Consider the following 15039-nt stretch of genomic DNA (forward strand, 5'->3'; position numbering starts at 1 on the left):
ACCAGCAAATGATTCATTTGATTTTTATATAAAATGCTTTTTTGTTAAGTTTTGATTTAGTTGAAGATTTCAACGTCGTTGTCGATGTAGGTCTTCTCACCTGGAGCAGCACCTGGAGCACCGAAACACAATTGAGAGTGTACAGACCAAGAAGCTGGGATCTTGGATGGCAAAGCAGCCTTAACGTAACCGTTGTAATGTTGCAAGTGACCACCTAGACCCAAAGCTTCTAGAGCAGCCCAGGAGTTAATTTGAGCAGCACCGGAGGCGTGGTCAGCGAATTGTGGGAAAGCGGCAGCCCAAGCTGGGAAGTCGGCTTGCAACTTCTCGGTGGTCTTGTCGTCGGTGAAGAAGATGACGGAACCGTAAGCCTCATCTCTGATGGACTCTGGTCTCTTCTTACCAGCTGGGTCCTCGATAGCGTTGGAAACAGAGTCCCAGACCTTCTTGTGAGTCTCACCGGTCAAGATGATAGCTCTGTTAACTTGAGAGTTGAAGGCAGTTGGAGTCTCCTTGATGATGTGTTGAACAGTGGATTGAACATCGTTGATGGTGACACCAGATGGTAGTTCTGGCTTCAAAGCGTAGATAGTTCTTCTGGAAGCGATGGTCTTCAAGTATGGGGCAACGGCAGACATTTTATATTATTTGTTTTGTGTGTGTGTGTGTGTTAGAATAATTAGTTCTTATTCTTATTATATAACAATTTATGATTAAAAGAAGGAATTTGAATTAAATAATATTACGAACTCATCAATGCTTTATATAGTTTTTTTTTTTTAATTATTATTTATTATTGGGCCTAGTCTTTAATGTCTATAATAGATCAAATAAGAAACACACCCTATTTTTTTTTTTTTTTTACTTGTATTGGATTAGTAATTCATAAATTAGCAGATCGTTAGCTAATTTTCTTCGTGTATTAAAAATAGTACAATGTTCTCATGTTTCGTTTTGTTTTTTGATAGTGGGTAGAACATCTCAGAAGGAAGTTCTCTCTATTTGAAATATCTTAAAAATGAGGAACTGAATGGAGATTTACCATAAGTGTTTGTTTTTTCTCTGTCTAATTAGAGTAAATGACGTGTAAATTAGTTGAAGTTTGTATTACGAGAAACACTCAACTTTATTACGAGATTATTTATTATGAGATCCACATGTGTCCTCTGTTGTACTGTCCTCTGTTGTACTGTCTACTCTCTCTAGACAGTATCTCGCTGTACTGGCTCGGTGGCGGTTCGGTTGTAGACAGAACTGTCTGCCTGTCCCTCTGTTAAGCCAAAAGTCTTTCTGTGTGGGATCTTGTACGGTTCCCTATCAGCTTTTACTGTGTAGGCCCTCTGTCTGCATCATGGAACTGTGGCAGAAAAAAAGTGGGCCAGTGCCAGACACCCTTTTTTTTTTTCTTCAGCCTAGAAGAGCTTGGTCGTTCCTGATTGGTGCTCAGGTACGGGCGGCGCCCTGGGCACCCCCTTTTATTTTGATAGAGAAAAAAATCTACCACATGTTGTTGGGAGACGGAGGAATGGGGCGGGAGGGAAGAGCGTGGTAGAAGCGCATGGAAAGATATTCCCCAAAACCCAATCTCGAGAGAAGTCAAAATGCTTGCCCATAGTATTGTATTACCCTGTTGTTATTGTATTGTTACCCTGTATATTTGTAAACCCTATAGTATAAACCTCTCTAGTTTGCCCGTAGGGCCAGGGAGAGGTTGCCTGGTCCTATGATATCCTTTGGTACAGGGGGTGAGGGTAATATGATTTTCTAGTGGACATCTAAAAATCCCAAATGGGATTTGCCTCACCTATTAAGTAGGTATAAGGAACGAGGACTTTTGGTTTTATATCTTAATTGTAAGATGGAGAAGATAGTTAATAAAATACAACATATTATAGCTATTTATATATTACAATTCACTTAAAAAAAAAATTAGAACTCATCGACATCTTTAGATATGATTTAAAGAAATTATTTAATCCTCATCTTATGTGGGGTTTGCTTAAGTTATTTTATTAGCATATTGTGTGGGGCAGGAGGGCTACAGTGTAAGAAAGAGGGTATTACTTTAAGGTACTCCGATTTACCTTTTAGACTTCTATCGCGGAGAAAATGAATTTTTAAACAATGGGCAAATGACGTGAGGAATTTTTGGTTTTTGAAGAGGGTATTACGTCTTTGAATCATTGTCGATGTGTCTGTGTGTTTCTGTGCGTCACTCTCTCTCTCCCTGCGCTGTTTTCTCTAACGTAGTGGGTTGGAAGCAAAAAAACAAATACAATGGGGAATGATGACGTTATTGCGGGGGGAGCAACAGGAATTTCGGCAAAATGAATTCAGAAAAATTTTCTGGAAATGGATCCGATGAAAACAAACACGTAATCGCCAAAACAAAAACTTCAAGCTGTAAAAAAAAAAAAAAAAAAAAACTTTCTCGAGAGGGGATGTTACCCTCTTCGTGAATTTGAATGTTATTCCATTGGATGTTATTCCGATATTGGATTCTCAAATACTCTTTCTGGAAATCGGACCCCTCTTATCAGTGATAAGGGTGACCGTTCTGATAAGAGATAAGAGATAAGGTTCATTTGGCGTCCCTTTCTACGCCTCCTCTTTTTATTTTTCTTCCGAAAAAAGTTGTTCTGCAATACATTCTAACTGGTGTCACTGATCTACTTGCTCTACGCCATTTTCTTCCCTTTGAAACTTCTTATCCGGAAAAATAAATATATATAATGAGAAACAATGCCTTTGTGCACCAATTTACAGCGTCTTGGTAATTTTTTTAACTACCGGAATATCTTATTTAGAATAAGCGTACATCAGTATTTTACGATGCTGCTCTACACTGTTTTCTGAGTCCTTAATATAATTCTGACGTATTTCTCTTGTTTGTATGCTTAGTGGGGGGGAGGGATAAACCTTCTTGAGGGTCCAAGAACCCTCCTCGAGACCCTCATGGCATGCATTTTACAGCCATTGTTCTACGTGTATACAGTAGGTATACGGAATTTTAAATAAAGATAAATAAAGACAGAAAAAAGGAAAAGCATGGCTATGCCGGCACTACGGTGATACAATGAGCAAACAGGGCTAACAATGCTTCGAGAGGGTTATTCAGTTTTGTTTCTTTTTTTTTGATATTTTTTTTGAAGAGTCTTTGCGCTGTATGACTGCTCGCTTTTTTTTCGCTGTAAGCAGTATCAACCTTTCTTCTTAAGATCCAATTAGTGTCAATAAGGCACATTGATATTCAAATATTGAATGCTGACTGTTCATTAGGTTGCTTTTAAGATATTAAAAATATGAACAGAATGCAAATAGTTTAATATATTCAACAAAAAAAAAAAATTGTATATAAGGACTCGAAATTCTGAACATTTAGTTAACTCATCATTTCCTTTTTTCTTTCTTAATATATTATATAATAATCCAAACATAACAAGTAACAATAACAATAATAACAATAATAATAATAATAAATCATATATATTAGAATTAACACAATATGAGTTTTAAGGACGGTTCAGCTGACTTTAAGACTAACGAAAACGAAGTTGAATATTTCAACACACGTGATGATTCTATGACTCCAGAGTCAACAGTGACTCCACAGCAACAGCCAGCTGAGGCGGCTCCTTCCCGTTTGAGAGGTTTTGTGGACTCTTTTAAGAGAGCCGAACCTACTACTAAAGTTACTGCTGGTAGCTCAAACAACGGTTCTTCCAATAGTTTGGATAAGACTAAGGAATTCGTTGAGGATCTAGAATTCCAAGAAGAGCAAGTTGTTACTGAGAAGGGTGAGCATCAAAACAAGGAATTGAAGCAAACCATCAAACCAAGACATGTCATTATGATCTCCTTGGGTACTGGTATTGGTACCGGTCTTTTGGTCGGTAATGCCAAAGCACTACATAATGCTGGTCCAGCTGGTCTGGTCACAGGTTACGCTATTATGGGTACTTGTCTGTATTGTATTATCCAAGCTGCTGGTGAACTGGCTGTTACCTATAGTTCTCTGAACGGTGGTTTTAACTCTTATCCTTCCTTTTTAGTTGAACCTGCCTTTGGTTTCTCCGTCGCATGGGTCTACTGTTTACAATGGCTTTGTGTTTGTCCTTTAGAATTGGTTACCGCTTCTATTACAATCAAATACTGGACAACCTCTGTCAACTCAGATATCTTTGTTGCAATCTTTTACGTGCTGATTATTGCCATTAATGTGTTTGGTGCCCGTGGTTATGCTGAGGCTGAATTTTTCTTCAACTGTTGTAAGATTTTGATGATGATCGGTTTCTTTATCCTAGGTATCATAATTAACACTGGTGGTGCAGGTAATGGCGGTTACATTGGTGCTAAGTACTGGCACACTCCTGGTGCCTTCAGAGGTGACAAACCAATTGACCACTTTAAGGGTGTTATGGCAACAATGGTTACAGCTGCTTTTGCTTTTGGTGCTACAGAATTCATTGCTTTGACTGCTGCAGAACAATCAAACCCTAGAAAGGCTATCCCTTCCGCTGCTAAGAAGGTGTTGTATAGAATCATTTGCATCTTCTTGGGTTCGATCACATTGGTTGGTTTCTTGGTTCCATATGACTCCGATCAATTAATGGGCGCTGGTGGTTCAGCCACTAAGGCCTCTCCATATGTTTTGGCTGTTTCTACACATGGTGTTAGAGTTGTTCCTCATTTCATTAATGCAGTCATTTTGTTGTCTGTCTTATCTGTTGGTAACTCCGCATTCTACTCTAGTTCTCGTCTTTTATTCTCCCTAGCTCAACAAGGCAATGCTCCAAAATTCTTTGATTACGTTGACAGGGAAGGTAGACCATTTAGAGCTATGGTCTGTTCTGCTATTTTTGCCATCATTGCATTCTGTGCTGCTTCCCCAAAAGAGGAGCAAGTCTTCACCTGGTTATTAGCCATCTCAGGTCTATCTCAATTATTTACCTGGATTGCAATTTGTTTGTCTCACATTAGATTCAGAAGAGCTATGACTGTCCAAGGTAGATCTTTAGGTGAAATTGGATTCAAGGCCCAAACTGGTATTTGGGGTTCTATATATGCTACTGTCATGATGATCTTGATTCTAGTTGCTCAATTTTGGGTTGCAATTGCTCCAATTGGTGAAGGTAGATTAGATGCCCAAGGTTTCTTCGAAAATTACTTAGCTATGCCTATTTTGATTGTCTTCTATATTGGTTATAAGATCTGGAAGAGAGACTTGAGGTTGTTTATTAGAGCTAAGGACATTGATTTGGACAAGCATAGACAAATATTTGATGAAGAGCTATTGAAGCAAGAGGATGATGAATACAGAGAAAAGCTGAGAAACGGTAGTGTGTTCAAAAGAATTCTAGCTTTCTGGTGTTAATTTTATTTGTAACAACCAAAAGTCACTACTTTAAAATTTGACTCATTTCTCATTCATTATATTGCATTTCAATTCATTTAAAAATATTCATTACAAGCATTAAAAAAAATTTCTCTATTACCGTTTCTAGTGCAGTACCCATTTAATTGGTACAAAAATTACTTGAAATGGACGTTTGTACTTAAACACATAATGAAAATAATTTGTATATTACATATCTTAAATTAACGACATTTATTATAATCTCTATTAAATTTTCTTTTATTTGTTTTGATATAAGGCCAAATAAAATCAAAATATATAAATAAAAACGGTACCTGCTCCCAAAACATTAAATATTAAAAAATCTAACTTTAAAACTAAATAAATATATTGAAGTTAAATCGTTCTAAGACTAACTTCCAAATCAATAAATTCTTGACAGCTAAATAATTTTAATTCAACATGTCTTATAACTAAGCACAGATTCAAACTTAGGACAAAATTAGAGAATTTTATTGGTTAATAACGTACGAACTGTTGGACCGTACATCAAAGATATTGTAATTACTATTTTTGGGACTTCAGTTCATGCCTACAACACATCTAAAACTATATATGCATTAGTTGGTTCATCTGTGCTCTATATTTGAGTTTTGCCGGTATTTTTTTGATAGAATTTACCTGACAGAGTTCTTCCAAAGTACACAATCTTTTGGTAAATAAAAATTAACCCTGCATAATATCTATATAAATCTACGACATGATTTATCTTACTTTAAATATCTTGCTTTCTATTTACACATAATATTAATTGATGTCCCACTTAGAGCAAGTAATGATATAGAAAAAATTCCATGATGAAAGAGCATTGATCTCATAGGTCTATTAATTAAACACTATGGTTGTTTGGCCGAGCGGTCTAAGGCGCCTGATTCAAGTTTAATCACTTACTGCATTACAATGCAGGAGCACTCAGGTATCGTAAGATGCAAGAGTTCGAATCTCTTAGCAACCATTATTTTTTTCAGTTTCGAAAACAAAACTATTACAATATTGTCCTGCTGGCTATTCTAACAGAAACGTTCCTTCCCTTTCACCAGCCATGCCTCTCTTTTCTACGGCCACAATTATTGTTCCGTGCGTGTCTTTTCTAGAAAAAGGAGGGAACCATAAAATGAGGGGCAATTTTCTACCCCTCAGTTCTCGAGAATTAGATACCACTACAGGATATTCTAGGGTATGAATCAAGACCCCTAACGGCACGATTTGATATTTTTTTATATGAATGCGGATGTCAGATTTAAACAGAAAGTGCTGTACAAACGGAACAATTCAATTCTTCCGGGGCATGGCACTATTAATTTTTTACATTATTACGAGCCTCTCAATAATAATAAGCAATAAAAGATACAGGTTGTAGGATAATGCTATGCGCTTGTCCCAGTCCCTACCCCCTTGTAGTAATGATTAGTATTAGTAAAATTCAACAAATACGTCCCCTTCTCTCTTACATTTGCAAGGATTATCTGTCGCGTTCTTACATATGAATAATCTGGGGGAAATTATATAGGACTTAGAATGCGGGAAGAAGGGGGGAGAGAAGGAGGGGGTGAGAAAGATATCCCTTTCTTACCCACCCCACGCTCTTTTGAACCATACTCCCCAAGTTCTTAGGTGGGTATTGAACACCTTCTTTGTATTCTCGAGCTATCCTTGTCCTTGCCATGGAAAATCCTACCTACGATGTAATTGTCTCCTACTGCTGATCATTTACTCCCTAAGAGAAGGAAGTGCACTAGATGCATAGATAGGGTTCTTTTATTTCTGTTATGATATGTGGAGGGATTTTTTTTATAACCCTGTTTTACGTAGAAGTACCAAGAGAAGAGAAATAAACGGAAAAAATATAAATAAGTTTACTTTGTTGTAAAAATAGTAAAGCTACTTTAATAATTTACGTTATTTAGTAGGGATCTATCTTTCCTTCTTTGATTCTCTGAGTTAAAATTATAAGGAATTCTAAGTTTTCATTGAGATCCTCACCCCCCTTCAAACACAACCCCCTTCTATTTGTTTTCATTTAGCTATTGTTCATGAAAATGAGATTCGAGGGAGACTATTTAAATTACCATATTACTTTTAACATCCAGTTAAATAAAAATGGAATATACATTGTAGCTTTGAGTATATCTTTCTTATTCTTGTTCTCTTGTGATCTCGGTTTCTGATCCTTTCTACTTTCTTTCCCACACTAGACATACTAAATTTGATTATTACTATAGATTTTAGAAATAATAGTGATATTACTGACACTTTTTGAAACTGAAAAATTACGCAAGAAACTCTAATAATTTTCTAGCTTTAGTTGTTAATACTTGAAAGCCAAAATATGACGATGGAACTTCCTTCGATCAATAGTACCACAAGCATTTCTGATAATGCTGATTTGAAAAGTTATTATGACAAGCTTTTGTTCACAAACGCAAGTGGAAAATCTCTAACTGACTTACCACGTAAAGCCCAGGCTGCAAGTGGCATGGCTACTGGCTCTGGGATACCTAATGTTAATATAAATGAAACCATACACGAGGAGGAGACAGAAAGGCCTTCAAGAATTGATTTCATCGAGGGTTACGATTACTCTCCAAAGGCCAACGTTACCATGTCACCCCCACAAGAACATGTTAGAAGGCATTCAATTTTTTTTGAAAATGGCAATGACAACAATGGAAACAAAGGTAACAGGAGAGAATCTGGTTCTGGAGGAGGAAAAATGACATTAAGTCCTGATATGATGCTATCATCAATGAATACTAATTCAGGTAATGCTTTTCTTGGATCTGATATTTTTAATGACTCGAGAAGATCTTCTTACATTGCTGACTCCTTGATCCACCATCAACGACCAACTGATAATCAATACGCCACAGGTAACCCTACTTTAGAGTCCTATAATGGTATTCCAAATAACTACCAAATGTATGTGCCACAAGTACAACAACAACTATATCCTGGTATGTCTGGGATGATGTATGTAAATGGCAATGACTATGGTACACGTCGCAATTCGCAGCCGGTTGTGATCAATCAATTTCAAAATGGTAGAGAACCTGCAAACATGCAGACAAGAAACTATTATAACCAACCACAGGAGAACTTCAAGGTTCAGTACTCTTATGATCAAGGTTATTATAACCAGAAATCTCAGCCTGTCTTTAAAAATTCATTCGATTACAATACTAAAATGAGAGCTCCGCAACAACAACAAAGTAATCAACCACAAATTTTGAGCCAAGACAATGCTGCTGATAATGGTTTAGTAGTTGTTAATGGTAAACAACTAGCATCCTCTGAAAAGCTTCACCAACTTTACCTGGACTCTGGTTCTAATTATTTCTCCAGCAAAAATGTTTTTGAATTTATGGACTACTTAAAACCAATGTTGGCAAGTGGTAAGGAGAAAGAGAAAAGCTCTAACTCGATCAGTTCTCACTTGGCCAAGTTCCTAGCCTTCCTCAAGAGTTGTAATTTGAACTATAATCCACAATCTGAGGCTTTTGTAACTAATAATATGAACAATAGGAAGAACAATGGCACAACTTCATCTTTTCTCCATTACAAACCTCTTGTGTTAGGTGCGTTGAAAAATGGTAAGCTGGAATTGCTATCAACTCCACCAAATAGTAACTTGTTATTGAAGAAAGGTGATCTAGCAATCGTAGATGGTGATAGAGGTAAGGACTTAATTCTAGTTGTGGAACCTACAGTCGATCTAAACCTGGCATTAATCATTAATTTTCTAAAGAAGAAGATTCATTTTGACTCACTTATCACTAACAAATCTCAACATTATCCTAGTAAGAAGTTCATTAAAGCCTTAATCGACTCAACTAATGGGCTATGTGATGAATTGAACCCTAAATTATATGATATAATCGAGCTAACACAATTAGTTGTGCCATCAAAACAAGTTTTGAGATTTGCAAACTCGTGGGAAGTAACCACTAATCTACATAATAAATTCCAAGATGAGCTGAAGGCTCTACACATTGCTCAGTTGAAGCTAAGATCTTTGAACAGTGGCTTGAGCCATAATCATCGTAGTAACAATAGTAGCAATAATTCAACCCCGCCTAACGAAGCCACAGATGGGGCCAATGACGAATTTACCCAAAATTCGAATTCGAATAATGTAACGAACTCAATTAATTTAAACATTAAGATATTAAATGCCGAGTTCCAATTTGATAGAAAGAAACTGACATTTTATTATGTTTGTGAAGAACGTAACGATTTTAGAGAATTGATAAAGGAATTATTCAAATTTTATAAGACCAGAATCTGGTTATGCGCAATTCCAAACAATCTAGATATTGATAGAAAATACTATGACCCCAACCGTAAAGAATTAGAAATGTATCAGAAGATGATGCAACACTACAGTTCAGATGATGGGACCGACACTCAAGGTAATGAAAACGGAGTCAACAATCACACTGTTAAGGACGGTTTAGTTGTTGCACCACCTCTTAACAGCCTAGAGTTGGATAATTTCCAAATAGGTGTCTACAAAGAACTAGTAAATGTTTTATTCGATACCGATAATTAATGAAATATGATGACTATTTTGATATTTGTTTTTTATTTTTACCCGCAAAGTCTTTTCCACATTGCCTTTTTTAATGATTATATTCAATACAAATATTCATAAGAAAGAAACTGTTAATAAAAAAAATAAAATTAAAACAATAATGAAGAATGCAATGTTTATTCGATTTTTATAAATTTTTATCTAAAATGATCTTATTTTTATTTTAATGATATTATAATATACTATAACAAAAAAGATAGCAAAAAGTTTTAGTAGACGGAAATATAATCTTATTAGAATAAATTATAGAATCACCTTTTTATTTTCCCCCCTAGGTACATAGACGTATATATTTGATTATATATTTGTTGACTTATTTTTTCTGACAGACGAAATAGTTAGAGGCCAACAACTCTAGGTTGTTTTCCTTGGCCCATTTAGCCACACCTGTGCCGGGAGTCCCGTAACCCCAGTTCTGTCTATCCTTAACCTTTGTGAAGTTAGAAGATGGCCTGTTTTGCTTATACAACAAGAAGATGTACCTGTGGAGTCCCGTGTCCTTTGGAGGACCAGGTCCCATGTAATCTATACCAGTAGAACCATTGTTGTTCAAATCAGCAGTAGTAGCGACATTAGGAGAGGGCACTAGCTTGATGTCTGTCTTCACCCAGTGACAAAACTCAGACCATTTCTTATCAGTACGAGAAGGAGCATCTGGATCGGTCAACACAAGCGTAAACAGGTCATCGGCCTCATACTTGTATGGATCATTGGGAGTAAAATGAACATCTGGCCTTTGACTGGTCTGTTCTGGGGTCAATTCATTGCCCAGAGTGACAGCACGCTCTCCAGGGTAGATAGCAGTGATTATACCCGCTGGAGTGAAATCAGGAATGACATCTGGAATAATCTCATCCTTATGAAGCGGATCAACAATAGCCTGGTTAGTATTAACACTGTAGTTCATATTTTTTTTTGTTTAGTTATATACTTATCTATGTAGTTTTAGTTATCAAGACAAGAAGACCTATATTTTCGATGCCCTTTTTTATATAAACATTCAACAATGGAGGGATGATTTTAATTACTGATAATAAATTATTTATTATAAGTCTCCTAGTAACAAGGGGTTTGTCTATCTTTCTTTCTTTCTTTTTTTTAATAAGTGATGTGATGGATGGGGAGGACCCTTAAATTTTGTCTTTAGGGTGTTCAATACATATAAACCCTGAAATACAATAGGGTTAAGAAAACACCTTAGGGTTTAAAAAACACCTTAGGGTTTAAAAAACACCTTAGGGTTTAAAAAAAACGCCAATAATTTATTACCCGGCTATTATGAATTTTTTTTCACATGTGATATCTTAGCTTACCCTGACAAGATCTATACGATGAGAAATTAAACTGTGGCGTCTTTTTTTATATTTACTTTTTGTTTTTTGGTTCTTCGCTCTCTCGTGCTAATCCGATAGAAGTTGTACAGAAAGACCCGCACAGGCGGAATTAAATCAACGCTTGTGTTCTTGTCCCCCGGGTAATGTATACATAAATACCGAGTAGAAATGAATGAGTGCTACAGTGGTTTCTATGTTTAATTTGGTTCCTAATTCTAATGGGCATCATTTTTAATTTCTTTCTTTTTTTTTTTTGCCTGTGTTGATTTTTTAAATTTTTTTTTTCAGTCTCGAGGAAGCTTTTTTTTTGGTTTGATGTCTCGAGGAAGCTTTTTTTCGTTGATGTTAAACTTCACAAGCTCATCGCCTTCTGCTCGTAAGCACATATTTTCATTATTAAACTGTGATAATTGAATTAATACTCGAAGTACTCTGTTTATACTCCCACAGTTCCCAGGTTTAAAATTTTTAAATGGCACTTGTTAATTGATGATGAAAAATTTTTCTTGCTTTTGAATTCTTTTTTTTAACTTCTTTTTCAAATATATAAGCTCTTTCTTTTTTTTAATTCTATTCTTTTGAATATATATGTACCTTATTATATTTCTTTGTCTCTTATTCCTTCAATTCTTTCTTGTCCTTGATAGCAATCTTAAACCTATTAAAGAAAAAATCAAAAAAACATCTCTAACATAATGGCTGGTACTTTCTTGTTTACTTCTGAATCCGTCGGTGAAGGTCATCCAGATAAGATCTGTGACCAAGTCTCCGATGCTATCCTAGATGCTTGTCTTGCTGTCGACCCTCACTCCAAGGTTGCCTGTGAAACCGCTGCCAAGACCGGTATGATCATGGTCTTTGGTGAAATCACCACTAAGGCTGTCCTAGACTACCAAAAGATTGTCAGAGACACCATCAAGCAAATTGGTTACGATGCCAGTGACAAGGGTTTCGACTACAAGACCTGTAACGTTCTTGTCGCCATCGAGCAACAATCTCCAGATATCGCCCAAGGTGTCCACGAGGAGAAGGATTTGGAAAACATCGGTGCTGGTGACCAAGGTATCATGTTCGGTTACGCTACCGACGAGACCCCAGAAGGTTTGCCATTGACCATTCTATTGGCCCACAAGTTGAACATGGTCATGGCCGACAAGAGACGTGACGGTTCTTTGGCTTGGTTGAGACCAGACACCAAGACTCAAGTCACCGTCGAGTACGAAGACGTCAGCGGTAGATGGGTTCCAAAGAGAATCGACACCGTCGTTGTCTCTGCCCAACACGCCGAAGAAATCTCTACCGAGGACCTACGTTCCAAGATCAAGACCGAGATTATCGACCAAGTTATCCCAGCTGACATGATGGACGCTGAAACCAAGTTCTACATCCAACCATCCGGTAGATTCGTCATCGGTGGTCCACAAGGTGACGCCGGTTTGACTGGTAGAAAGATTATCGTTGATGCCTACGGTGGTGCCTCCGCTGTCGGTGGTGGTGCTTTCTCCGGTAAGGATTACTCCAAGGTCGACCGTTCTGCTGCTTACGCTGCTAGATGGGTCGCCAAGTCTTTGGTTGCTGCTGGTCTATGTAAGAGAGTTCAAGTTCAATTCTCCTACGCTATCGGTGTCGCCGAGCCATTGTCTCTACACGTCGACACTTACGGTACCGCTACCAAGTCTGATGACGAAATCATCGAAATCATTAAGAAGAACTTCGACTTGAGACCTGGTGTCTTAGTCAAGGAATTGGACTTGGCCAGACCAATCTACTTGCCAACCGCTTCCTACGGTCACTTCACCAACCAAGAATACCCATGGGAACAACCAAAGAAGTTGGTCTTGTAAATTTAAGATAACTCCTTTCAAAAACCTTTAATTATAAACCTCTTTGTCAAAATGGTTAAGTCCTTTTAACAATAGAAAAAAAAAATAGAAATTCACACATACTTCCTAAAAACTACTTGCATTTTGGAAATGAATTTTCAATTATAAAAAAGTACAATTTATTTGCTTTTACTAACATTTTATTTCATTTAATATTATTTTGGTATTCCACGGTAATCTTATTCATTCATTATATATAATTTTATAAACCTTTGTTGATTTGCTCAACTCAAATCATGTATATTAATAAAAACTTCAACTGTTTTAAGTCTAATTTTTTTTATTATTTTCATCTATAGTAAGTTAAACTATATCTTATTTTTAATCATACAACATCAGTTCATTAATATAAGTAATATTACAAAGTATCTAGTAAATTCAATGCTTTTGTCAACTCATCCCTAGCGGTTGGGATATCTTCATAATTTAGTGCACTAATAGCATATTTTGCAAAACGTTGGACTTTATCGATCTTACTTGACCGATCCATCATTGCCATTAAATCGTTACTTGAGTATTGTTTTTTCTCTGGTTTCTGGGAGGCTTCCTGAGATGGATGTGTAGTCCTGGTTACAGGTATTTCGTCACTATTCGACTGATCATCCTCTTTATTCGCGTCCGCATCCACTTTATTATTTTCCGAGCCGCCTAGATCAATATCTCGGTCTGTTTCATCTTCAGAATCAATGAAAGCTGGTTGACCTCTTAATTCTGGTTTAGATACTGGAGCACTAGGTAAAGTGAAGGGAGAAGAATCTTCTTCATCTTCATCAACATTAGGTTCCTTCTTAGGAAATTCAATTGGGGGTTCATCATCTTCAAGCTTCAGTTTGTTTATTAGATCATCAACATCAGCAGGTTGTACTTTTACCTCAGGTTCTCCAATTGTTTGGTCCACTTCCTCATCACCTTCACCTGGTATTTCATCCGTTAGGAAATCTTGATAATCCAGATCGTTGTCTTTACTACTATTTTCATTTTCCACAAGCTTATTCAACTCTGCATCTATTTCTGTATCTTGTTCTTCTTCTGTCTTTTTAGGATCTAATTCACCCTTAGCTAATTTACTCAAATAGATTTTACAGTATTTAATCCTCTCCGCTATTTTTGAAGGATCCTTGAGTTCTTTAGACCAAAGATGAATGACGGCATTGAACAGATCAATACAACACCACAGACCTTGTCTTAAAGTTCTATCATAAGGCCCAGCAGATACCTGCGATAGCTTATCATTATACAATGACATCGTGAAATTCAGCACGTACACCATAGCTTTATTTGATTCCTTCAGCAGTACTTTAACACCCTCAGCCTCTGGACTCTCATCGCCAAGAGCCTCTCGTTTGAAAGTCTCTATTTGATCCAAAAGATCAGTTGCCGCCGCAGTAACCTCCTCTGACCTGGCGCCAGACCCATGAGCAGTACATGTATCGCCCTCTTCCCCGGCTGATCCACTCCCAGTAGCACCAGCACCACTCAGAAGCCTCTCAACCGCATATAGCCTTATATAATATGCTACTACAGCTAGCCCTGCACGTTCCATATCATTGGCCGTAGCAATCAGCCTTACCGTACCACTGTCAATCATATTATTTTACTTTCTTTAGTGTTTAGTTAACAACGTACCAAAACTTTCAGTTTTACTGCTTTATGAATTTCTGCTGGAGAATATCACTCTTATACAATATTTACATAAATACAATTGTAATATAACAATTAATAGGGTACTAAAAACGTAAATGCACCAAAAAAAGAAGGGAAAGTCCACCATAAAATCATTATATACTAACTAAGCGTGATCAACAATTATATACG

At 36.8% G+C, this 15039-nt stretch overlaps 6 protein-coding genes across 6 annotated transcripts; 3 read left to right on the forward strand and 3 right to left on the reverse strand.

Moving 5' to 3' along the window:
- Positions 1-56: 56 nt before the first annotated feature.
- RNJ42_03073 (nitroreductase family protein) lies at positions 57-638 on the reverse strand (the record flags this gene model as incomplete). Its single annotated transcript, XM_071053237.1, has 1 exon — positions 57-638. The coding sequence occupies one exon, from the start codon at positions 636-638 to the stop codon at positions 57-59; it is 582 nt and encodes a 193-aa protein (XP_070910645.1).
- A 2867-nt stretch (positions 639-3505) lies between these two features.
- Positions 3506-5374, forward strand: AGP1 (amino acid transporter AGP1; the record flags this gene model as incomplete). The annotated part of the gene is made up of 1 exon (XM_071053238.1): positions 3506-5374. One exon carries the CDS (start codon positions 3506-3508, stop codon positions 5372-5374), a length of 1869 nt encoding a protein of 622 aa, XP_070910646.1.
- Positions 5375-7745: 2371 nt separating this feature from the next.
- On the forward strand, positions 7746-9965 carry RNJ42_03075 (uncharacterized protein; the record flags this gene model as incomplete). Its single annotated transcript, XM_071053239.1, has 1 exon — positions 7746-9965. The coding sequence occupies one exon, from the start codon at positions 7746-7748 to the stop codon at positions 9963-9965; it is 2220 nt and encodes a 739-aa protein (XP_070910647.1).
- A 355-nt stretch (positions 9966-10320) lies between these two features.
- Positions 10321-10914, reverse strand: RNJ42_03076 (YbhB/YbcL family Raf kinase inhibitor-like protein; the record flags this gene model as incomplete). The annotated part of the gene is made up of 1 exon (XM_071053240.1): positions 10321-10914. One exon carries the CDS (start codon positions 10912-10914, stop codon positions 10321-10323), a length of 594 nt encoding a protein of 197 aa, XP_070910648.1.
- A 1122-nt stretch (positions 10915-12036) lies between these two features.
- Positions 12037-13185, forward strand: SAM1 (methionine adenosyltransferase SAM1; the record flags this gene model as incomplete). Its single annotated transcript, XM_071053241.1, has 1 exon — positions 12037-13185. One exon carries the CDS (start codon positions 12037-12039, stop codon positions 13183-13185), a length of 1149 nt encoding a protein of 382 aa, XP_070910649.1.
- A 397-nt stretch (positions 13186-13582) lies between these two features.
- On the reverse strand, positions 13583-14812 carry VTA1 (Vta1p; the record flags this gene model as incomplete). The annotated part of the gene is made up of 1 exon (XM_071053242.1): positions 13583-14812. One exon carries the CDS (start codon positions 14810-14812, stop codon positions 13583-13585), a length of 1230 nt encoding a protein of 409 aa, XP_070910650.1.
- Positions 14813-15039: the final 227 nt, after the last annotated feature.

The sequence above is a fragment of the Nakaseomyces bracarensis genome (assembly GCF_045282275.1).
Source record: "Nakaseomyces bracarensis strain CBM3 chromosome Unknown Scaff11_0, whole genome shotgun sequence".
Lineage (NCBI taxonomy): Eukaryota > Fungi > Ascomycota > Saccharomycetes > Saccharomycetales > Saccharomycetaceae > Nakaseomyces > Nakaseomyces bracarensis.